General features: G+C 46.9%; 1 protein-coding gene and 2 long non-coding RNA genes across 3 annotated transcripts; 2 read left to right on the top strand and 1 right to left on the bottom strand.

Moving 5' to 3' along the window:
* Nucleotides 1-748: 748 nt before the first annotated feature.
* Nucleotides 749-18,181, bottom strand: HSPB8 (heat shock protein family B (small) member 8; the record flags this gene model as incomplete). The annotated part of the gene is given in 6 exon segments (NM_001032937.1): nucleotides 749-1,740; nucleotides 10,185-10,248; nucleotides 17,590-17,878; nucleotides 17,880-17,889; nucleotides 17,891-17,896; nucleotides 17,898-18,181. Coding segments are annotated over 6 exon segments (588 nt in total). The 5' UTR covers nucleotides 17,957-18,181.
* On the top strand, nucleotides 11,432-17,381 carry LOC144333145 (uncharacterized). Its single transcript, XR_013401544.1, has 2 exons — nucleotides 11,432-11,494; nucleotides 15,290-17,381. It is a non-coding gene; the product is annotated as an uncharacterized LOC144333145 (long non-coding RNA).
* Nucleotides 18,182-20,803: 2,622 nt separating the features above from the next.
* Nucleotides 20,804-25,657, top strand: LOC144333144 (uncharacterized). Its single transcript, XR_013401543.1, has 4 exons — nucleotides 20,804-20,892; nucleotides 22,700-22,868; nucleotides 23,048-23,117; nucleotides 23,487-25,657. It is a non-coding gene; the product is annotated as an uncharacterized LOC144333144 (long non-coding RNA).
* The last annotated feature ends 200 nt before the right edge of the window (nucleotides 25,658-25,857 follow it).

Here is a 25,857-nt window from a genome sequence, read left to right as displayed (position 1 = left end):
CTCCTGGCACTTACCAGAAGCCCTTCTTCCTTCCCTACACTCAGGGATCTGTGTTCGTTCCTGGCAGCATAGAAACCCGTGGCAGCCACAACACTGTTAATTGCCCTCAGAACTGCTAGGCCTCCTTCCTCCTTCCTAACAGAACCTTGTTTTGTTCAGGCAGCAGTGTTCCTGGCCTGAGAAGATGTTGATCCAAGCCTGTCATGATCATCCTTTTCCCTTTTGCCAGAAATTGGTCTGAGGGTAGGCATGTGACCCACTTTTGGCCAATGAGATAGAAAAAGAAGTCTGCTGGGAGCTTCTGGAAAATATCCTGCTCACTGATAAAAGAAGCTAGGTGATAATACCTTTTTATGATTTCCTTCTATTCCCATACAATGTCATATGAGGATGAGATGCCTGGAGCTGCTGCAGCCATCTTGCAACCATGAGGATAGACTGTGACTATGTAAACTTGTCAGAGACATCAGAGAAAAAAATGGAAATATCCTGGGCTCTTTGTGGCATAACAGTTGAAAAAAACAACTCTGTATCTACTTACCTCTAAACTTTTGGTGAAGTTAGAAAACAGCTATTTATATCATTTAAGCCACTATTCATCAGGAAACATTACTTTAAGCCACAGAATTGCTAACTGATGTTGTATATCTAGGTGGTATTACATTTAGTTCCTCATTAAAAGAACCACACGAGGCTAAGAACGTCAGCTCCTTTATTATTATTGTTATTAATTATTTACTGTTATTTCCCCCTAAACAACAGCATAACTCAAATAACAATGACACACACGTCCCTCCCGTATACACAATACCACTAGCCTATCTGTCAGGCTATCTGGCCTTTGCTTGGTTCCTGATGGAGCTGTCTGGAGACAGCTCCCTCTGTAAAAATCCCGACTTAAACATAGGGGACAGAAGAAAATGGGGACCTTGGCCAGATCATAAACTGAGAGGCTCCCAGAGTCCTTAGGGAAGGCTAACTTGGAAACCTTGGGAACATGCTGGAAATATCTGGGCAGAGAGGGCAGAAGGCACTGTTTGTTTTTATGTGATTGATGGACAAATTCCGTATAGGGATATAAGACCTGTATATCACCCTTTGTAGGCCAGGCATGTGGAAGTACAGTGGGGTTAGCTACTGGATTTCATTAACCAAACCATGCAGCATGGTTTGGGAGCCATGGGAATTGGGAGTCCAGAGTAGGAACCTGGGTAATGGGGGAGGTCCCCAGAGAAAAGTAACCCTTGCATTCACTGCAAGGTAAGATACAACGTGAAATGTTAAGTCCCCTTTTATGTGTTTTGCAACTATAGAATGTGCAACATTTTCATCAAGATAGAAAAGGTAAAGAAAGAAAAACTAGGATTTTGTCCTAACGCAACCAAGCATGGTTTGCCAATTGCGCTATCTTGTGGAAAAATCTACCACTACACTATCCAGGGAATCTGTGGTCAGTCCCCACCCCCGCACCCCCCAACATTTTACTTGCACTAAATCTGAGTTCAGCTAAAGTAATATACCCTGGAATCAGAGAAGCCCTAGGGTTGGGGACAAAACAAGGATGGGCCAGTACTGGCATCTCAGGTACAGGTGACTTCCTGGCTGTCCTGGGGAAGCTCGTTGTTGAAACTGCTCTCTCCAAATGTTGAGTAAGGAGGGACCTGGGGAGCTTCGATGATCAGTAGACCCTCTGGGGAAAGTGAGGCAAACACTGTCACAGGATCCACCTCTGCAGGAAGCCTAGGAGAAACATATGATTTTATTCATTTATTATTGTTAATATAGCTTAAACATTATTTTATTCACTTGAGAGGAAATATTTTTGATAAGAGCTTAGGCTTTGGGGACATATAATGCTGGGTTTGAAACCTGGCTTTACCCCTTTCTAGCTGTGTGGTCTTGGGAAGATTATTCCATTGCTCTGAGCTTGTTTTCTCATCTGCAAAATGAGGATAATAATATTGAACTTGTAGAGTATTTGAACTTCAGAGTCTGAGTATGCTTTGAAATGGTAAAGTGCTGTTTGAACAGTAGTTCTTAACTTAAAAGAGAGCTGTGGACCACATATTTGGTCCCAGGTTGAAGTCTTCACCTTAATACCCACTACTAACCACAATTACTAGCAGAAATGGCACCACTACCATCCCTTTATAGAGCACAAGTAGGGTGTTATGCATAGCAGGCAACACATTTTCATCTGACGTGTGCTTGCTGCAGAGTGCTTCACTACAAAATGCATTATGGGTGATGCAAGCACTAGGCACCTTGGTGGATAAAAGGGGCCAAGCTGGCCACACGTAGATTTCAGATGGCAACATACTCTATGGTATTCAAATACTCTATGGTATTCAAAATAAGCCTTGATTTTGTTCATAACCTAAGTATCTCTGATGTGGTTTGGCTATGTCCACCCAGATCTCATCTTGAATTGTAGCTCTCACGTGTTGTGGGAGGGGCCTGATGGGAGATAATTGAATCATGGGTGGCGGGCAGTTTCCTCCGTACTGGTCTCATGGTAGTGAATAAGTCTCACGAGATCTGATGGTTTTATAAGATTTTTTGCTTGGTTCTCATTTTCTCTCTTGTCTGCTGCCATGTAAGACGTGCCTTTCACCTTCTGCCATGATTGTGAGGCCTCCCCAGCCACATGGAACTGCGAATCCGTTAAACCTCTTTTTTTTTTTTTACGTAGTCTCAGATATGTCTTTATCAGCAGTGTGAAAACAGACTAATACAATCACTTAGCAGATCATTATTATTATTTTCTTCTTCTTCTTCTTCTTTTTTTTTTTTTTAAAACAGAGTCTCACTGTGTCACCCAGGCAGAAGTGCAGTGATACGATCTTGGCTCACTGCAACTTCTGCCTCCCGGGTTCAAGCAATTCTGCCTCAACCCTCCTGAGTAGCTGGGATTACAGTAACCCACCACTACGCCTGGCTAATTTATGTATTTTTAGTAGACATGGGGTTTCACCATGTTGGCCAGGCTGGTCTTGAATTCCTGATCTCGTGATCCACCCACCTCGGCCTCCCAAAGTGCTGGGATTACAGGCATGAACCACCGAGCCTAGCCAATTATCTTGTTCTTAAAACTCAGTTATAGACAATACCTGGTTGGAGTATTATAAGAGGATGATTAAGAGGTAAGCATTAATATGCCCATTCTACAGATCACAAAACAGAGACTTGGGGGAAATCAGATGAGAAGCTCAATAAGTGAGAAAGCATTGAAGATGGAATTTCTAAACCTAAATCTGGTCCAAGTTCTAATAAGGTTTTTTTTTTTTTTTTTTTTTTTTTTTTTTTTTGATGGAGTCTCACTCTGTCGCCCAGGCTGGAGTGCAGCGGCACGATCTCGGCTCATTGCAAGTCCGCCTCCCGGGTTCACACCATTCTCCTGCCTCAGCCTCCCGAGTAGCTGGGACTACAGGCACCCGCCACCACGCCTGGCTAACTTTTTGTACTTTTTAGTAGAGACGGGATTTCACTGTGTTAGCCAGGATAGTCTCGATCTCCTGACCTCATGATCCACCTGCCTCAGCCCTAATAAGGTATTTTTATGATTTTCGGATTGCTTTGAGTGAATGAGACTATTGAGAATTTGGTTTCTTCAACAAACTATTAAAATTGTGAGGACATATAGTGGTCTCATTGGGGTGCCATTATTTTTTTTAATCATGAAATCCATGGCCTTCTGAGTACTTTCTATGTGCCAGGTACTTTAGCTGAATCATATCATTTTGGTGTTAACAATAATCCCACCAGGCAGATTCCATTGCCCTCCCCATCTTACAGATGAGGAAACCGAGGCTCAGAGAAGTGAACTGCTTTGCCCAAGGTCGCTCAGCTGGCAAACGGCAGAAAGGAACTGGAACTGGAATCCTGGTCTCCAAACTCAGAGTACCTGACTGTGATGCTCTCCTGCCTCCCCCAGCACCAGATATTTGAAAGAAGGACTATGGCAGGAAGGCCCAGAAGTTCAATCAAAATCTTTCCACTTGTCCACGTTAGCTCTGCCTATTGTAAATACAAGGGTCTCGATGGAAGAACCAAGGCATGAGGTAAGCCCATTCCTGATCATGGGCAGGACTCCTTCTGGAGGGGCTGGGGAGTCTTTCTTTCACACACTCTCTCTCTCTTTCCCTCTCTCTCTCTCTCTCTCTTGCTCTCTCTCTCCAGCATCCTGTAGCCACATGAGCCATATCTACCCAGGAGATTCCTTGCCAAATTGGAACCATGGAAATGAACAAGGGTGCTTCTGGGAAGCACATTTGGAAGAAAAAGAGGGAACTAGAAAGCTGCCAAGTCAAGATTTTGAAGCAGAGACAAGGTCAAAAGTTTACAGCTCCCTCCCACTGCTGGGGATGGGCTGACTGTTTAACCATGTGCACACCAACCCAGTGCACACCAGGTACAGTGTGACAGGGTAGCTATGGCCTAGAGCATGGGTTTTGCAGGCAGGCCAACCTGCATTCAAATTCTGACTCTTCCTGACCACAGAGCATGGGGCTGGTGATCTTGCCTCTCTGAACCTATTTCTTTGCAGAAAAAGGGGGGCAATAATAGTATCCACCTCTTAGGGTGGTGTGAGAATTACGTTGCAGTCTTTGGCCTTACATGTTGGCATCTTGACAGCAAGATGGAGTATCATACAAATTGCGGTATCATTGGACCACAGAGTATCAGGGTCCCAAAGGATCTTCCTGATTGCCCATGACAATGGTCTCATATAACTTATGGGGAAACTGAGGCTCAGAGAGATAGACATGCCCAAGGTCTCTCACCAGGTGACTTGCATGTTGAACCCACTTGGTGGGAAGTAATTCCTCTTCATTTCTCTTTCAGTGCTTCTACTTACATCTGAAGCAATGTCTCTGCTAAGTGCTAATATGCCTTTAACGCCTTCAGCCTCTATCACTTGCTACCTTCCCTTTTTAACAATGAAAGAACTGAGGCCCGTAGGCAGGAAATATTATCTAGTTAGAATTTAACCACATTTTGCTTTCATTGGATTTATTTCATGATTGCCTTCCTCAGTGAACATTTTAGTGATGAGAATTTAACTTTATCAAAATGAGTTGATCTAAAAGAAAAAATAAACCTTTAGTAAATCATGGTACAGCAATGTAAGCATATAAGGCAAAAAATAGTGAAGATGGGATGCGAATGACGGTATTGCAAATGACTGTAATTTGGTTTCCCCTAACCAAATAGGAAGGTCATGGACTTTGAAAGTTGAGAGCTGTGTTCAGGTCCCAATCTGCTCTTTTTTAAAAAACAGCTTTATTGAGATATTATTGGCATATAAAACTGTATATATCTATATATACATGGTATACAACTTGATGTTTTGATGTATATATGCATGGTGAATACAGTGATCACCAGAGTCAAGCTAATTAACATATATTTTGTGTATCTGTGTGTGTCGGGAAGATTACATTTAAGTTAAGAAGATTAATTTTGCAACGCTACCTGCAAATTTTGAATATATAATGTAGTATCATAGACTATCATTGCCATGCTGTACATTAGCCCCCCAGAACTTACTTATCTTGCAAAACTGAAACCGTGTACCCTTTGACCAACATCTCCCCATTTCCCCCGCCACACTGGCCTCTGACAACTACCACCCTACTCTCTGCTTCTATGAGTTCGACGATTTTAGATTCTACATATGGTGAGATCATGCAGGATTTCTCTTTTTGTGTCTTTCTTATTTCACTTAGCAGAATGTCCTCACTCCATCCATGCTGTTGCCAGTGGCAGTATTTCCTTCTTTTTTTTCCTCTGTCACCCAGGCTAGAGTGCAGTGGTGTGACCTTGCCTCACTGCAACCTCTGCCTCTGAGTTCAAGTGATTCTCCTGCTTCGGCCTGTCGAGTAGCTGGGATTAGAGGTGTGCACCACCACACCCACCTAATTTTTGTATTTTTAGTAGAGATGGGGTTTCACCATCTCGGCCAGGCTGGTCTCGAACTCCTGGCCTCAAGTGATCTGCCCGCCTCGGCCTCCCAAAGTGCTGGGATTACGGGCATGAGCCACTGCACCCAGCCTCCTTCTATTTTAAGGCTTAATAATACTATATTCCAGATCCGTTCTTTACTCGCTGTGTGACCTTAGTTGAATCCCATTACTCCTCTGAGCTTCAGTCTCTTTACCCACAAGATGGGCTTGATAATACCTATTCAAGGCCAGGCATGGTGGCTCACGCCTGGAATCCCAGCACTTTGGGAGGCCGAGGCGGGTGGATCACCTAAGGTCAGGAGCTTGAGACCAGCCTGGCCCACACGGTGAAACCCCGTCTCTACTAAAAATGCAAAAAAAAATTTAGCTGGGTGTGGTGGCACATGCCTTTAGTTCCAGCTACTTAGGAGGCTGAGGCAGGAGAATCGCTTGAACCTGGGAGATGGAGGTTTCAGTGAGCTGAGATCGCGCCACTGCACTCCAGCCCGGGTGACAGAGCCAGGCTCCATCTCTAAAAAACAAACAAACAAAACAAAACAAACCTACTCAATAGGATTCTTCTAAAGATTAAATAAAATTAAATCTATAAATCTCTTAGCATGGTTCTGGGCATGTCATAGGTGTCATAAGTGGCAGAACAGGTATCTGGGAAGATGTGGAACCAGGAAAATAAAGTTTGCTTTGGTTCCAGGCATCCTCCCTCGGTAATTTCCTGCACCCTTGTCTTCCTGTTCTCTTATCCAGGTTGAGTGTGGGAAAGAGGCCAGCTGCAGTCCTTGCCCTGCCCCCAGCCTGAGAGGAAACCCAAGACCTCTCCCTCTCCTTATTCAGTCCAAATGGGGCCTTTCACACAGAGATGGATGTGTTGGGATGAATTTCCTTGCCATAGTTAAGGCAAACAGCTATAGCATCCTGCCTGGGTGGAAATCTCCAAGGATCTCAGCCTGGCTGAAGAAATCTCCCTGTCCTCTAATGACCGGAGGTTTCCCTGGGAGAGGAGACAACGAGGCCTCCTGAGATTGGTCCAGAGGTGTCCCAGACTCCAGTTCGACTCCTTGGTGTCTAGAGTCTGGGCAGACCCAGGAGCTCCCAGGAGTCCCAGTTGCTGGAGTGTGAGTCCAGCCTTGTGAAGCCTTTTCATAATATTAATTCCCACGGACCAAGCCCTGAGTCTGTATTCCATGCTTAATGCATTATACATATCATCTCACTCCCATCACAACCCCTCCATGCAGGGATGCAGGGATGCAGGAATGGAAGGTCAGGGCAGTTAAGCAAGTTGCCCCAAGTTACCCACCCACTTTCTCATGGAGCCAGGACTCCCTGCACCCGGAGCTGAGATTCAAAATATTTAACAACTGGTGCAGCTGGGCACTGACCATTCAGAAGGGATGGGTGCATGTCATAATGATGGAGGAGGGTCCTCGGACCCTTTAGTTGTTGGAAGGTGGAGAGGTTTAGAGGGTCCTGGGGACAGGATCAGAGTGACTGGGGTTGGCTAGGGAGGGCTCAGGGCAATAGCTAGCCAATATTCAGGGGTCCCTGGATCATGGACCAGTACCCATCTGTGGCCTGTTAGGAACCAGGCCGCACATCAGGAGGTGAGCAGCAGTTCAACCAGCATTACTGCCTGAGCTCCGCCTCCTGTCAGATCAGCGGTGACATTAGATTCTCACAGGAGCTTGAACCCTATTGTGAACTGTGTATGTGAGGGATCTAGGTTGCGCGCTCCTTATGAGAATCTAATGCCCAATGATCTGAGGTGGAACAGTTTCATCCCCTAGTCCATGGAAAAATTGCCTTCCATGAAACTGATCCCTGGTGCCAAAAAGTTTGGGAACCGCTGAATATTTTAACAACTAGCCCAGCTCAGCAGCTGAGCACCAGCCTGGAGCAATTTCAATTTCAGGCATTTCCCATCAGGTTACTTCCAGTGAGCTATCTCCCCTAAGGCCTTGGAGCTTGTGAAATACACACACACACACACACACACACACACACACACACACACACACCCCTTTTAAGATGATTAATTCACTTCTTTCTCACTCATTCCCTTTTACAGCTATGCCCTGCTTGTGACTCCACCCTGAGACCTCATTTGAGCCTTGACATCAGCTTCCCCATCGCCTTCCTTCCTCTCCCTTCAGCAATGTTTAATCTGCTTGCTATACCAGGGAGAGGTGTGGGGCACGGAGATGTCAGGCAAGCCAGCGAACATGAAGAACAAACGGTTTGGCGTTTGCCTTATCAGGAAGTGTCCACAGGCTTCCAAGAACTGCAGAGGCTCTGGGAGGGCCAGGGACGGACACGTGGGGCAAGAGACAGGAATGTAGAATCGCAAAGCTGGAAGAAGCCTCAGAATTCAGCTAGAGTGATCTCTCCAGAAACACAAGGTCTTCGCAAAGGCTGATGGAGAAGTTAAGAGTCAACAACAACAATAGTAATAACGAACTGCCACTTATGAGGACCTACGCTGGGCCGTGACCTCATGTCACTTTCAGCCAGGAACTCTGCAAGGCTGGAATCAGCATCTCTTTCACAGATGAGGACACAGCATTCGTTGCTCAAGGACTGAGCGTGGAACTCAGAGGTCAGGGATCTCTTCTGGGCCCTTCTAAATTCTAGTTTTAAAGACCTTAGGTATGTCCTTTCACCTGTGGGAGACCTAGTTTCCCTGTATTGCAAGGAGGGTCATGTTTGTTCTCCCCGATGCACACTTTTGCTGCAAAGGCTAAATGCAACAATGGCTCGGAAAAGAGTTTAGGAGTCGGGCGCAGTGGCTCACACCTGTACTCCCAGCACTTTGGGAGGCAGAGGCGGGCAGATCACTTGAAGTCAGGAGATCAAGACCAGGCTGGTCAAACATGGTGAAACCCCGTCTCTACTAAAAATACAAAAATTAGCCAGGCATGGTGGCATGCACCTGTAATCCCAGCTACTCGGGAGGTTGAGGCAGCAGAATTGCTTGAACCCAGGAGACGGAGGTTGCAGTGAGTTGAGACCGTGCCTCTGCACTCCTGCCTGGGTGACAGAGTGAGGCTCCATCTCAAAAAAAAAAAAAAAAAAAAAAAAGAGAGACAGAGAGAGAGTTTAGGGCCAGAAATGCACACAGTGGAGTGACGCTGATTGCTGATTAGGGAGAAGGTATGTATGAAGCACCCAGCAGTTCAGCAGTTGTTGAAGTGCGGCCATCATGACCACACTGTGCAGCTCTTCTCCCTATAGGTACTGCCAGTTAGGGGCTCATGGTAGCTTTGGTTCATGGCCTCAGCCTGATTGTCTTTGGCTGCTCTCATGGTCCCCCAGCTTTCCCTGTTAAACATGAATCCCCTTTACTCCCTCCGCTCAGCAAAATAGCCCTTCCTCTGTCCCAATCTCTCAGCCTCCAAACCCCTCTGGGTAGTATGCAGTGCTCTCAGGACACTTTCCAGCTTCATTTTTGTGGATGCTCTAGAGAAGGTGCTCATTCTCCCGGTAGGGCAGAGGCAGAGTAAGCAGCCTGCAAGATATTCTGCTGGAGCATTTGGGGGAATCAGGGGATAGTCTTTCTGGTTGGTGACAGGGGTCCTCCCTCAGCTATGCCCCATGGGTAGGGGCTGTGTGATTATGGACAAGGGATTGTCTCACTTACCCTCAGATGCTTAGTCTACAAAAGGGGGTTGTTCCCCGGGTGCAGTGGCTCAAGCCTCTAATCCCAGCACTTTGAGAGGCTGTGCCCAGGAGTTCGAGACTAGCCTGGGCAACATGGCGAAACCCCATCCATACTAAACAAATGCAAAAAATTAGCCGGACATGGTGGCACATGCCTATAATCCCAACTACTCGGGAGGCTGAGGCACACGGATCACTTGAACCCAGGAGGTGGAGGTTGTAGTGAGCCAGGATCACACCATTGCACTCCAGACTGGGTGACAGAGTGAGACTCGGTCTCCAGATAAATAAATAAATAATAAATAAATAAAATGGGGTTTTTAATACCCACCTCACAGGGCACCGAGCAGATGAGATGATGCAATCTATGTGCTACCCCTGCTGGGACCCTATTACAGGTCGGCTGGGACACTTCCTTCTCATTAGGTGTGAGGGTTCAATTCCCTGCCCCAAGAATGTTTCTTAAAAGGGAGATGCCCAAGAGGGAGAGACCCCAGATCATGGGTCCCAGGTGTGCCCCCTCCTCCACTCCCACCCTGAGCTCCGCGACTCCAGGTTACTCACTGGATTTTCTTTGTGAAGTTCTTAGAAACGATGCCACCTTCTTGCTGTTTCTCTTCGTGTTTGCCTGGAAGGAAGAAAAGTGTGGTGTGTCAGCATCTATGATCCTTGGGCATCCTTCAGGACTCAGGCTTGGGTTCAAATCCTGGACCTGAACCTGCCTTGCTGTGTGGCTTAGGTCTACCCTAGAGACTCTAGTTCTCTAAGCCTCAAGGACCTTGTCTGCCATACAGACCCACTTAAGTCCACCTCCAAGGCTGGCTATGAAGGTGAAATAAGGAAATTGATGGAAAGGAGGCGTTGACCGTGGTTTGTAGGTAATGAAGGGTGAGTCTGAGGAAATCACAGAAGCTGGGCCATGTGTTGTACCAAACCTTCCCAGTCTCCCACCTGACTCCTCTTCTCTAACCTGCCAGTAGAACCCTGGGGCTGACATCCCAGACTGGGTGGCAGGCTTGAAGTGGGGTCACGTGCTGAGGGCAACTCTGCCACGTAGCTTGCTTTATAGTCAACAGAGTGCTTTCCTAACTCTGAGCCCAGACGTCGTTCTCCCTTTGATTCCTGACATGGAAACTGAGGCCTGGTGATGGATCCGGGGTCGCCCAGCAGGTCCGTGGTGGCTCTGAGCTTCGAATCAGCTCTCTCTGAGTCTAGGCCAAGTTCTAGGGCCTGACGCCCCTCTGCTCTTGAATTTCTGTCTGTTCCAGCTCTCGCTTAGCAATGTAGCCACATTATCTGTAGCCAGTAGTGAAAGCACAGCCTGGAAAAAGAATGCTTCAATCTACCAAAAACGCCCAGCTTCTCCTAAGAGCACTGTGGATGTGAAATTCCACCAGCCCTCCTGCCTCTTACCCTGTGGGACGAGAGGGCTTCCCAACCCCCTTAGGGAGGAGAAAGATGAAATTACGAGAAGGCTTGGGCCTAAACTGGTTTTGATCTAGTAACGTATATAGCACCTTCTAATTCTCTCAGTCTCTCCTCATTCTGTTTTTCTTTAATAAAGAGGGTGGCTCTAGTTTCTCTTTAAACAAACAAGATTAGTACAACGGTGGGGCCATTCGGCTGTTACTTTTCAGTCCTCATTTGTGGGGCCACCTTCTGGAGACAAGAACTCTCATTTACACAGGGAGGTGCTTCTGAGAGGCCTTGAAATCTAGAATGTAAATAACTTGGTTGAATATAGCAGTCCAGATTTTTTTTAAACTGACAACTTATAGCTAATAACTTTTAATTATTTCTTTGTTGATAGCTTTTTTTGTGCTTTAAGATAATGCATGTGTATGTTAGAAAACGTAGAAAATAGGCGGGGCATGGTGGCTCACTCCTATAATGTCTGCACTTTGGGAGACAGGAGGATCACTCGAGGCCAGGAGTTTGAGACCAGCCTGGACAACATAGAGAGGCGCTGTTTCTAAAAAATAATAATAATAGGCAGGGCATGGTGGCTTATGCCTGTAATCCTAGCACTTTGGGAGGCTGAAGCAGGTGAATCACGAGGTCAAGAGATCGAGGTCATCCTGGCCAACATGGTGAAACTCCGTCTCTACTAAAAATACAAAAATTAGCTGGACGTGGTGGCACATGCCTATAGTCCCAGCTACTTGGGAGGCTGAGGCAGGAGAATTGCTTGAACCTGGGAGGTGGAGGTTGCAGTGAGGTGAGATCGTGCTACTGCACTCCAGCCCGGTGACAGGGCGAGACTCTGTCTCAAAATAGTAATAATAATAATAATAGTAATTAATATTATTATTATTATCAGGTGTGATGGTGTGTGCCTGTAGTCCCAGCTATTTGGGAGGCTGAAGTGGGAAGATTGCTTGAGCCCAGGAGTCTGAGGTTACAGTAAGCTATAATGCACTACTGCACTCCAGCCTGGGCAAGAGAGTGAGATCTGGTCTCTAAATTTAACAACAACAACAACAACAACAACAAAAGAAAAAATTAAAAAAAAAAAAAAAGCCATCAAAACTACCCATAATCCTGTCACCCCAAGGAAGCTACTAATAATATATTTTATATGTTCTGACTTTTCTATGTTTCTCAGAAATGTGTAAATGTTATATAGTATCCATGTATATCAGTATTCTATCAAATGGGATAGTTCTCTGCATTATGTTTGGAACTTATTTTTTCTCTTGCTAACACATTATAATTACTTTTCCATATTACCAAATATTCTTTGACAACATAATTTTTAATGGCTGCAGTGTTCTATTGAGGAATACATAAGAGCTAATTTAACCAATCCCCTACTTTGGGGCACTGAGGAGTTTCCAACATTGGAGAGAACTTCACGGCCCTGAACATTCTTGTAGCTTTACACCAGGCCCTGTGACTTCTTTAGGATTAACTGAAGACTAATCCAACTTCCAGAATTTCTAAGGCTTAATCTGTATTGCTAAATTGCTCTCAGGAAAAGAAATTCATTTTAAACTGGAGTGTCTGGCTAAGCAGAACATGCTATTCTGTGAATGTGTGGCTGCTTAAACAATCTATCCTGTGCTGCCAACTCCGTGACCACCAGCTGCCTGGCTCTAACACAGGCCTGTGCCCGGAAGAGCACTGTCTGTTCTTTGGTACCCTCCACATAGCCAGGGCGCCGGGAGACCTGCTTCCCCTGGGGACAGGCCAGTGCCTCTGACTCAGCCCTTTTGCATCCGAGAATCCTCCTGCAAGCTGGTGTCCTGGGAAGAATAACTGATGATATAAATAATAATAGCAAAGTAATATAGTGCTTCCTTGGTGTCAGCCACTGTTCTAAGCACCTTATCTATGTCAACTCCTTTAATTTTTGCAACAACCTTAAATAATAATAGTAAAATGATAATATAAGCAGGCAGTTGCATTATTATCATTTTGTAGATAGGAAACCTGAAGTTCAGAGAGGTTAAGTGCTGTACCCAAGGTCACACAGCTTGGAAGTGACTGGTGCAAAGATTCAAAAGCAGGCAGATAAGTTCTGGAATAGTGGGTTTTGGACTTAAGTCTCTACTCTGACATTGCCTGGCTCATCTCTGAGTGTCTCTGAGCCTCAGTTTACTCTTCTCTGAAATGGGAGTGACAGCACCTACCTTATTGGGTTACTGTAGGAAGCAAATGCAAGCGAGTCACAGAATGGCTCTGAAGTTGTAAAAGTACCATGTGAAGGTAAACGCTTGTGGTTTATTTTGATGTTTGGGGAAAGGACTGCTTCTCAGAAACTAGGTGCCTCTGTCTGCTCTGAAAATAGGGTATTGGACTGAGGGAAGGGAGGATCTCTGAGCAGGGAAAGCTCCAAGATCTCCACAAGAGGGGCCTGGAGGTGGAGTTAACCTGGTCGAGAGAGAGTGTTGTTAGGAGGATCATCCTGAAACTCAATTTGCTTGTCATTTGCATACTTCCATTGGGGCAGCTTAAGGATTATGAGTGATTTTTAATTTCTTATTTTGCTTTCCTAACTACATATTCTATCATGAAGACATTTTATTTTTGTCAACAGAAAAAAGTAATTAAAAATACATCCAGAGGCTAGAAGTCAGAGACCCTTTGCAGACATGCTTTTTTTCAACATGCCTCAGAGAAATGTAAGTGGAACACTATTGGCCCAGCTAAAGAAAGAAGGTGCTGTTTCCAGGGAAGACAAAGGCCCTGGGACTAAGGAGAAGGGGTGGCAATAAGGCCTTGGGGCTTTCCAGTCTCTATCTTAGCCAGGGTCTGGCCCAGTGGCCCATGAAGGGAACATCTCTTGGCTGGTGGTTGCAGGATGCGGGCAGGGGAATTTGAGGCTTGCTGGAAATTGTCTAGTCCAACATGTTCCAAACACTTCCTTGAATGAGACACTCATACGTGGTCAGATAAGACAGGGCTGCCTCTCAGAGATTTATAAACTACATTAGTGACTTAAAGGCTCTGACAAGTCCTGCAATGAGAAGACCTGTTTATAATTTTGTTTTTACTGGTACCATATAAGACTCTGAACTCTCCTACTCCTGTTTCTAAATGCCTAGTAACCACTTGAAGTGCTTTGGTAAATTCTGATCTTGTCTACCTCTTCATAAGACCAACAGTAAAACTGAGGCTCCAGAGGCTGTGGGATTTGCTCAGGGTCACACCGCCAGAAGTAGATCCAGCCATCCTGGCTCAGAACCAGTCAGAGAGGCCTGACATTGAATCTCAGACACTGCCAGGGAGAAGTGTGTGATCTCAGGTGAGTTACTTTCTCTGGGCCTCGGTTTCCTTATCTGCATAATGGGGTTAACCTACCCACACTTCCTAGGAGGTCCTTATGAGGAACCACTGAGCCACCACATGTAGGCCTTTAGCACATACTTGTGGAGGAATGGATTTGTCATTATGTGGTACAGGGTGGGAAAGTGGATCTGACTTCCAACTTCCCTTGAAAATTGCTTTTTATTTATTTTTATTTTTTATATCTTTTGAGACAGAATTTCTTTCTTGTTGCCCAGGCTGGAATGCAGTGGCATGGTCTCGGCTCACTGCAACCTCCACCTCCTGGGTTCAAGCGATTCTCCTGCCTCAGACTCCTGAGTAGCTGAGATTACAGGTGCCTGCCACCATGCCCAGCTGATTTTTGTGTTTTTAGTAGAACAGGGTTTCACCATGTTGGCCAGGCTGGTCTCAAACTCCTGACCTCAAGTGATCCTCCCGCCTTGGCCTCCCAAAGTGCTACGATTACAGGCATGAGCCACCGCACTCGACCCGAAAGTTGCTTCTTAAATAGAGCGCCTGATATCAATTTTATTTTTTTAAACTCTTTCTTTGAAAGCACTTGTATGGACTCTCAGGGAATTTGGATTCTGTCCAGCCGATGTCACTAATTGTACATCTGAAAAGCTTTGTCTCAGTCTTATGTAAGCTCCCAATGACCCCATTTTACAGATGCGGAAACTGAGACTGCATGACTCACCCAAAGCCTCTGGATTAGTAAAATACTTAGCTGAGATCTCAACATGGAGCTGCCAGACCCCACCTGTTATGAAGCACCTACAAAAGAGGATGGTGAAAAGCCCTCCAGGCTGGACAGAGGGTCTCCTAGAGAGGCCACAGGGTAGGGAAGACCCTTGGACTTGGGCTGGAAGCATCTAAGAGCCTAATTAAAACAAGGACAGAAGGAATGGTGATAATCGTTCTGTTTACAGAATGCCAGCCAAGCACTATTATTAGCTCCATTTTATAGACACTCTGCATATGTGATCATAGATAGTCTGTATATGTTTAATCTTTCCTACACTCTTGCAGGACAGATAGTATTATGATCCCCATTCTGCAGATAGGAGAAATGAGGCTCAGAGGGATGAGAAGACTTTCTTGTCCACATCCATCATGCTAGTGAACAGCAGTGCTGGGATCTGAACCCAGGTTTCAAAGAGAATCTATTATTCATTATTTATTGGGGCCTTCCTGGATGCCTGGCATTATAACAACAACGATGGCAATAATACTACTAATTCCTTGTGTTCCAGGTCGTAGAAATGTGAAAGGAAAATAAATCTTGGGGCCCCCAAATCGCTAAGCTAAAGGGAAAAGTCAAGCTGGGAACTGTTTAGGGCCAACCTACCCCCCATTCTATTCAAAGTCAGCCCTCTGCTCACTGACATAGATGCATAGCTGCTTGCCTTCTTTGGAAAGGCTAATCAGAAACTCAAAAGAACTATTTGTCTCTCAGCTACCTGTGACCTGGAAAACCTCTCCCTACTTCAGATCTTCCTGCCTTTGCTTCAAGTTGTCCTGCCTTTCCAGATGGAACCAATGTACTTCTTACATATATTGATTGATGTCTCATGTCTCTCTAACATGTGTAAAACTGAGCTGTGCCCAGACCACCTTGGGCATGTGACAGGAGGACTTCCTGAGGTTGTGTCATGGGCATGTCCTCAGCCTGGGCAAAATAAACTTCCTAAATGAACTGAGATATGTCTCAGATTTTCTGGGTTCACAGGTAGGTACACATTGTACAGCATCACCTCATTTAATACAACAATCTTTACAGTATAACCATTTGAACCCTAATTTCCAGATGAGGAAACAAAACAAGCACAAAGATGTAAAGTAATTTGCACATCCTGCTGGTTAGAGTTGGAGCCAGTTTCGGAACTCGTGCCTGGCTCCCAGCCAACTCAGAGATCTGGCTGACCCTGTCAGCAGCACGTGGCCCCAGCAAGTCTCCCAGCCCACCACACCCGCTGGAGCCTCTGATGTTTATAATTCTGCCATGACTGGCTTGAAACTCCCCCTGAACATTGCCGGGGCTTGTTCCTGCCCAGCCTGTGTTTGCAATGGCTTTGACTGATTTTCTGGAAGGCAAGCCTCTGCCGGGAACACATTCTTTTTAATGGAGCGGGAGGGAAGGAAAAGAAAGCTTTTTCTGCTGCCCAGCTTAACAGGGGCTGAGCTTCCTGTCTTCTCTCTTTCTTCCCCCTTGTATGTTTCTTTCTCCCAGGGTGGGATGTGGCCGTGAGAGCCCTGAGCCTAAAGCTGTGGATAGGCCCAGTCCCTACTCCACTCCTATTGCTGACTCATGGCATGACTGTGAACAAGTCCCACCTAGGCCTCAGCCTCCTCAACTGCAAGATGGGCCTAGACACCCCTGCTACTCTGGACTTGACTGAGGGTGATTTTGGGGAAGAAGTATAAGAATGTCAGCCCAGCCCTTGGCACCTAGCAGGTGCTCAGTAAATCATTCCTTCTTTCTGGCCTCCTAATTCCCAGACAGCCTGAGTCTGAATCTTTGATGCCCTTGAACAAGTTACATTAATCTCTCCATACCTCAGTTTCCTCATCTGCAAAAAAATAAGAAGATAAACAGTACCCACCTCCTCTGGTGGTTGTGTTAGCTGAGATATGATAGGCAACAGTATTTAGCAAAGTGCTGAGCACATAGTTAGTACTCAGAGTTACCAGTTAGTGTTACTACAATTACTGGTAAGCCTCAGTTTCCTTGTCTGGGACAAGGAGAGGTGTTTCACTGGAAACCAGTTGTGGATATTAACACTATCATTGCTCAGCCTTAACGTGAACTTCTAGACCCTGTGTTGTGATGCTGGAGTGCATGAAATCCCATTTCTTCTTTGTTTTTTAATTTTTTCGTATCTGTTTAACCTGTTCTTTATATTAAATGCCCTCTGTCAAAATACCCAACGTGGTTTCTATTTTCCTGTCTGTACTCTGATTGATCAGCATCCAAAGGCCCCAGTAGCTGAGTCAGGCAGGTTAAGATCTCTGCTGGGAGCTGGGAGAGAAGTTTTCCATAAAGATAACTTTGCGGGCTGCATTCCTGAGCCCTGAGGTCACCTGTGTCACACTGTCCCAGCGTCTGCTCTCAGGAAACTTTTCTCCTGGCTATTCCCAGGGCTGAGGCCTACTCCCCCGCCCCACCCCCCCTCCCGCCGACCTCCTACCCCTGACTTACCAGACACCTCCACATATCCATCTTTGGTCTTCACCATCAACTCCTCTGGCTTGAAGCTGTGCACATTCACACACACTTTCCAGGGCTCCCCAGGGAAGGGCGGGGGGGTCCGGCCCTCGGCAGGTACCCCAAACCTGGCGGTGGCAGTGGGGCCCCGGGGCACCATGCCAGACCTTAGGGTGCCTGGCCAGGCGGAGGAGAGACGAGGCAGAGCCCAGTCGGGCCAAGAGGCCGTCAAGTCGTCTGGGAAGGGGTCCATGCCAAAGCCATCATCCAGCAGGCGAGAGGAGAGGGGAGAGTCCCGGAAGGGGTCTCGGCGCAGGCGGCTTGGGTAGTGGCAGGAGAAGGGCATCTGACCATCAGCCATGGTGGCTGCTGAGCTCAGAGGGAAACAGAGGCTCAGAGAGACAGAACCACCTGCCCAAGGTCACTCAACAAGGTGGTGTGGCTGGGCTAGCTTATTCTTCAGCTTCCGAAAATGCTGCTTTTCTGCAGGGAGAAGCAGAACCAACCACTGCCAGGGACGGTTGTGCCCCCTCGGCTGGGGTCCCAGACCCCAAAGGCGACCCCCAGGCAGGTCCAGCAGAATCCCAGAGGGCCCCTCTCCGCACTGCCTCACGACAGACCAGCAAGCCACCGTCCTCCCAGGCTGCCCAGGCTGGCAGCCAGAGCCGCTGAGGTCTAGAGCGGAGCCAGGAGCTTAATAAACCCAGGGCACACGCGCCTAGAAACTTCTTCTGGCTCCTCCTGGGCTGCAAGCCTTCTATTTATTTGCTGCTGGAGACTGGAGGCGGGTTTTGCAAGCGTCTCCTGTCACAGGAATATTCGGAGGTGATGAACCAGCCCCGGAGAATCCGCGGAGGGAACAGCTGGGCTGTGGGGGGAGCTGGGAGGGGCCGCGTCCAAGTTCAACCAGCCTCTCTGGACACTCTCTCCTCCCCTGGCCACTCCGCTCAGCTCCGCCCTCCGCTTGCTCCCGGCTCTGGAGCCGCCCTCCCGGAGAGGCGCACTAAGGCCTGGCTATTAATAACCCCTAGCCTGGCTGAGGGCTCAGGTCACCCTCTGGAAATACCTTCCCCAGAGCGTGTCGTATCCTGCCTTTCCCCTGGGGACCTGCAGAAAGGGAAGAGAGAGACATTAGCCCAGTGGATTTGAAGGATGTCCCTGGGTTGGTATCCCCAGTTACAAGGTGGCCAAGCTCCTAAAGCCTCAACGCCCTCTGGGGAGAGCGGTAAAGAAAAAACAAAAAATTATACATATATATATGTATTCATATGACACTTGTCAAAGTATGATAAGCAAGACTTTACTGGGCAGGGAAACTTTCTCCATAGATGTAAGGACCCCCGCAATGGGATTTTGCAGTGAGGGAGAAAGATTAGATTTGATTCCCAGTAGGTCATAGGTAAGTGGGAATTTGTAGGCAAGAAGCAGGTGGGGTGGGGGTGGGATCAGCGAATGGAAAATTACTAGGAGGAAAGTCCAGGGATCAGAGGGATTCAGGCTCAGCTAACCTAAGAGGATGCTTGCTGAAGACAGGCCAGGGTGCTCAGACGTCATCTGGGGGATGGTGGAGGATGAGGAAACTAATCAGATATCGAGGGTGATCAGACATCGAAGATGGGTGATTGCTGCTAAACAGACTTAGCAGAGTTCACGCCAAAACTGAATTTTTCTTTCTTTCTTTCTTTTTTTTTTTTTTTTTTGAGACGGAGTCTCACTCTGTGCCCTAGGCTAGAGTACAGTTGTGCCATTTCGACTCACTGCAACCTCTGCCTCCCAGGTTCAAGCGATTCTCCTGCCTCAGCCTCCCGAGTAGCTGGGATTACAGGCACCGCCATCATGCCCAGCTAATTTTTGTATATTTTAGTAGAAATGGGTTTCACTAAAACCCATCTTGGCCAGCCTGGTCTTGAACTCCTGACCTCATGATCCACCTGCCTCGGCCTCCCAAAGTGCTGGGATTACAGGCATGAGCCTCCTCGCCTGGCCCAAAACTGAATTTTTATAAGGAACCTCACAGATGGGCTTAGGAGAAGATTCAGAAATCTGATTAATGTTTGGTCAAGCAAAGCATCTTTATAGGCAGTAACATTATTCCCAGGCACCTCCAAATTGTCAGTTTTCCTCCTTATAAATGGATGTAACAGTAGTCAATTCACAGATGTGCCATGAGGAATACATGAGGTAATTCTCTTTCAGCACCTAGCAGTCTGATGGGCACCTTTGTAGTTTCCATTTTGAGTTATCGATTACATAATGTTTGCTACATGCCAGGCCCTGCTCTATGGGCTTTATAAATATGAACTCATTTAATCCTCAGCAGCAATCCTGTGAGGTAAGGGTACCAGTATTATCCCATTTTACAGATGAGAAAACTACCATAGAAGTGTTCATGAATAGTAGCTTCTGTTATTATTATGACTGTTAATACTGATAATTATTGAAAAGTAGTATACTCAAGCAGGATGTCTGGTCTGAAACTCAAAGCCCCAAATCTAGACTTTCCTGCTCTAACCACACAGCTGGAAGAATGAATTTACAAATCCTCCTTTGGGCCGGAGGCCTCTTCGGCTTTGGTTCTAATCTTTGATCTGTCCGCAACAGGTAGACAATTTTCAGCATGTCGTTTTCCCTCTGTGGGCTTTCGGGTCTCAGCCCTGCCTTCTTCACGAGATGAGGGTAAGTTGAGGATATTAAGGAATTCGGTGAGTCATAGGTTGAGAAATTGTTTTGATATTAAACAGTGTTTGCATGAGGCAGTTTGCTAAAAATAATAATATGGAGAAAAACAATCACTGTCACCCATTGCCTCCTGTGCATCTGCTTTTAGAGTTAGTATATTTCAGACATTACTGAGTTAAACCCTCACTCAATAGTTAAGTGTCACTATTATCATCACCCCCATTTTGCAGGTGAAAAAACAGAGGCACAGAGCCTTGGCCTTGCACACAGATATGGAGTGGCAGAGCCTGGATGGGAACCTGGGTTGTTCTGAATCCCGGATCTGTGCTTAACCGACAGACAGAGACCCCTGCCCTCCTCCCCAGCTGAGAAAGAATGGTGGGGACTCCACGGCATGACATGTCCCGAGTGACTGGGCCCCCGCTGGATGTGGGGTGAGCTCATCAGGCTGGAAGCTTCGGGCTGACGTCATGGCTGGGCACAGAAGCCTCCGCTTTCTCTGTAATTACAGCTGGGCGGGGCCGGCTGAGTTGGAAACCAGTTGTGGGGAGAATCACTGCATGCCGCATGACGCACCAGAGAAACCTGGCCCTGCCTGGGACCTGGGCAGGGGCTGGGGTGAGGTTTCTGAGTGCGTGGGACAGGGTGGAATGAGTTTGTGTGTGGATTTGAGTGGGTGCAGGGGTGAGTGTGTGTTTATGTGCCGATGGGGCTGTGTTTATTTATTGGCGAGTCTGCTGGTGGGGTATGTTCGGGAAGAAACTCCCCTCCTTCTCCCTTTCCAGGCCATCCCCAAACCTCCAGAGGACCCCTCTGCCTAAAACGTGGCTTAGTTGGTACCAGGGGACCCAGAAGGAGGGGAAGCCTGGCGAAGGAGCAGGGAACTGAACCGTGATGACCTAATCCACCTTCTCATTTCAAGGATGAGGGGGAGGAGAGAGAGGATGCAAAGGTAGAAAATAGAAATAACAATCATTAGCATTTATGGGGCACTTGCCCCATGCCTGTTTCTGTTCTGAGCACTTTAAATGTATGTGCCTAAAACTCTTGTACTTCTCGCCACAATCCTACTAGGAAGGATGTTTTATTTATTTATTTATTTATTTATTTATTTATTTAGAGGTGGAGTTTCACTCTTGTTGCCCAGGCTGGAGTGCAATGGCATGATCTTGGCTCACTGCAACCTCTGCCTCCCTCCCGGGTTCAAGTGATTCTCATGCCTCAGCCTCCGGAGTAGCTGGGATTACAGGCACCTGCCACCACACCTGGCTAATTTTTGTATTTTTAGTAGAGATGGAGTTTCACCGTGTTGGTCAGGCTGGTCTCAAACTCTGGACCTCAGGTGATCCACCCCCTCGGCCTCCCAAATTGCTGGGATTACAGGCATGAGCCACCATGACTGTCAGGAATGATGTTTTATTAAACACATTTTAGAGATGAGGAAACTAAGGCACAGAGAGATTACCTGACATGCCTATGTCAGTGGCAGAGCTGGGATTCGAACCTGGGCAGTTTGGTTCTTGTCTCATCTGCTACACTGCCTCTGAAGTCAAAGTCATGGCTCACATTTATTGAACACTAACCATGCACCCAGCCCTGTGATCAACAGTTTTATCCATGACCTCATGGAATCCTTGTGGTTCAGAGAGGTGAAGCCACCAAGGATTGGAATCCAAGTCAGGGGGACTTGGGAGTGCACGGTAATAACCGGTATGAGACAATATTGGTCAAGCCTTACCCAGCGATCCTTCCACACTACCTGGTGTCCTGTTCCCCTTTGGGCTCCCATTGCATTTCTGGATCCAGCAAGCCCTTCATGTCAGGACGCTGAGGAGGGAGGCAGCTGCTCCTGCTAACTCGGCCACCTGGTGAGGAGTCAGCTAACACACGAGGAAAGTAGTCACTAAACCCCATGGGCTGTCACCAATCAGGTGAAAATATGACGCCAGGCTCAGGAGAGGCCCGGGAAAAGGGGGGGCCTCCAAGCTGGTTACACCAGGGAAGAAGAGACCTTAGAGGGTACTGTGGTGCAGGGTACGGACGTTAGATCCTGGGAACCAGAGCATTGTTCTCTTGGATGCCATCCTCTTAGAGCTTTCATATGGGGCATACCACTATTAATTCTCAAAACAGCCCAGGAGGAGGATATCACCCTGCATGTGCAAAACTGGGGGGAAGTGGTGGTCTGAAGCTAGGACCAAGTAGGACAAAGACACAGCTGCCAGATTCTGTGCCTTTTCTTTTCAGTGTAGTAAGAAACAAAAGTTCCCACCCTCCCCTAGGGGATTCCCAGCCCCCAGCCCCTCCCCAGGGTCTGAAGACCCGTCTCAGAGTTGGTTCTTTTGGGTGGCCCTGGATCCCAGCACATCCTCCAGAAAATAGGAAGTAAGCATGCTCATGCCTTTTCATTTCTTTCGTTTCTCAGACTCCCCTACGATGACACTAACGGAATTTCCAGCACACTTGGCTCCATACAGCAGGAACCTTGGATGTCCTGTTCATAGCGGCATCCCCAGCACCTAGAGGGTGCCTGCTGCACTGTGGAAGCCCAGCATATCTTGGATGAGTATATGATGTCATATCAGCAACCCTGGGTCTGAATTGCCTAGCTCCCACTGGGTAGACTCTACATGCAGTAACAGCATCAGAATATTAACTAATATTTCTGCAGTCCATAGAAGGTGCCAGGCACCAAGGCTTCCCAAGCATGCTCTTTTTAATTTTCATCACCGCCCCCTGGAGATTTTATGCTATCATTATTCCCTTTTTACAGATAAGGAAACTGAGGCGCAAGACATGAAGTGACCTGCCCGAGGCCTCCAGCTTATGGATTCTGAACTTAGGTTTGTCTGAACTTCAAGCCCAGGCCTCTTTTCTCTGCCGCACACCCCAGCAAGAATGAATAAATAAACAAAATAAAATAAACAGCCTGCAGTGAGTCCCTCCCTAAATGAGCCTACGCCCTCACAATCCTGGGAAAGTAACGCTTATTTATTGGAGCTCTAGCTTTCTTCTATTATTTTCTCCAAAATTCTTCCCAGGAATTGCCTTCCCTGACCACCTTTGCAAATAATAATCATAGCGGTAATAATAATAATAATAATAAATACGTATTTAACATTTAGTACCAATTGTAAGTGCTTCGCATATATCAACTTATTTAATTCTCACATGAATTGCTCTAAGGTAGGTATTATTATCACCATTCACAGATGACAACATCAAAGCACAGAACAGTTAAATAACTTGCCCAAGGTCACACAGCTACTAAGTGGCAAAGCTGGGATTCATGTCTAGGCAATCCGGCTCCGGAGTCTGTGTTTTTAACCACTATGTGATTCTGTGAATAATAACTACAAAATGAAAGTAATGATACCCATCATTATTTGAGAACTATCATGTACCAAGCTCTGCTAAATGCCCTGTATGTTGTGCCTCTTTTAATCCTCCTAACAACTCTTGGAGGTAGAAGTCCTATTGTTAACCACATTTTACAGTTGAACAATCTAAAGCACAGGGTCAGATCCGGGATGACTGGCTGCAAAACCTGTACCTTCAGCTACCCAGGGAGCCTGTGCCACCTGACCCCTGGTGTATGCCCAGCCAGAGCACTGGCCTTCCAAACCCAGATCTACCAGCAGAACACAGCTGAACTTCAGGTCACTGGACCACCTCTTCCCCCACCTTCTTGCTAGGCTTCTCTCTCTCTGAAACCTCTTTCAGCCCTTCCAGACTTTCTCAGCAGAACAAATGACACCAGGAACACGCTGACATTTGGGAGAGTGATGACTGCCTGGGAGGAGCTATTGTGCATCGAGCAGAGGATCCTGACGTGTTACTAATGAAAGCCACTTGGAGCTGGGGCAGGGCTGGGGGCCCCGCAAGCTCAATAGGAGCTCCTCTCTGCTGCAGGTGCCGCCAACAGAAGGGAGTCAGGGCTCAGCTATGGGACGGAGAGGATCATCCTGCCCTCTCTCCACCCATCCTCAAGAAGGGACACCCACAACTAGGCTCTCAGGGGCTCTATTTCTTACACCTGAGCCTAAAACAAGGCCTCTGAGATCTTTCATGGTTCAAATACTTCTTCCGGGTTCAGAGAACCAATATCTCAACTAACCAGAATTTTCAGGAAGTGACCGGGCTGCCATTTCCCACTTAAGAAAGACAGTAAAACATAGTGGGTAGGAACTCAACCAGATATGGATTTGAATCCCATTAGCTCTGCTGCTTTGGGCAAGGAACTTAGTCTCTCTGAACCTCTGTCTTGTCGTCTGTAAAATGGAGATGATCTCAACACCCATCTCCCTGAGTAACTGTCAGCATAGATTATCAGGGGAAATAGTCAGGGAGGTGACTATATAATAGTCAGGGAGATGAAATAGTCAAGGTGTGCCCTTGATCACACTGGACCTTGCAGACTCCATTAAGAGGTTAGACTTTGTCTTGAGCACACTGAAGAACCACTGAACTCTTTGGAGGAGGAGCGTGCTGTGATGAGAACTGAGTTCCACGAAAATCACTGTCTGCTTTTGGAGAAGATCTTACAGGGGCTTTAGGGAGACCAGCTAGGAGGCTGCTGCCGTGGTCCCAGTGAAATGGCAACCTTGGCTGTGTTGTTGGCTGAGGAGCGGTAAAGTGTGGATATAATCATGATCCGTTAAAGAAGCAGGAGCATTTTGACTGCTCATTGCGGTGAGAGGGGAAGAGAAGTTTCATCAAATGCATGTCTCGGTTTTCAGACCTTTCAATGGGGTGAATGGTGGTGCCACTCAGTGAACATGTGAGGAGGAGCCAGATGCAGGGAGTGGGAGACACAGTCTGTTCATTTACTCACGGATTCATTCATTCCATAATTGTTACATTCTCACTTGGAAAGCACTAGCTGAGGGGCTAGAGATGAAGCAGTAAATGAGGCAAAATCCCTGCTTTCATGTGTATCAATAAACAGTTTATGAAAGGGAAATAAATCTTGGGGCCCCCAAATCACTAGGCTAAAGGAAAAAGTCAAGCTGGGAACAGTTGAGGGCAAACCTGCTTCCATTCTATCCAAAGTCACCCCTCTACTCACTGAGATACATGCATATCTGATTGCCTCCTTTGGAAAGGCTAATCAGAAACTGGAAAGAATGCAACCATTTGTCTCTTATCTACCTATGACCTGGAAGCCCCCGCCCCTCTTCAAGTTGTCCTGCCTTCTCCTCTGGTTGTCCCACCTTTCTGGACTGAGCCAATGTACATCTTACACATATTGATTGATGTCTCCTGTCTCCCTAAAATGTATCAAACCAAGCTGTGCCCCTACCACCTTGGGCACATGTCCACCCGAAGCTGTATCACAGGCGTGTCCTCAACCTTGGTAAAATAAACTTTCTAAGTTAACTGAGACGTGTTTCAGATTTTTGGGGTTCACAAAATAAATAAACAATAGAAAGAATTTCAGATACTGTCAGTGGCATGTGAACCAGAGCAACTCCATGGTGAATGGGGGCTGGGTAAAATAAGACTGAGACCTGCTGGGCTGCATTCCCACTAAGTTAGGCATTCTGTCACAGGATGAGATAGGAAGTCAGCACAAGGTACAGG

Source organism: Macaca mulatta, chromosome 11 (assembly GCF_049350105.2).
Source record: "Macaca mulatta isolate MMU2019108-1 chromosome 11, T2T-MMU8v2.0, whole genome shotgun sequence".
Taxonomy (NCBI): Eukaryota; Metazoa; Chordata; class Mammalia; order Primates; family Cercopithecidae; genus Macaca; species Macaca mulatta.
Note: the sequence above shows the minus strand (reverse complement) of the source record. Positions and strands in the feature narration are given on the sequence as shown.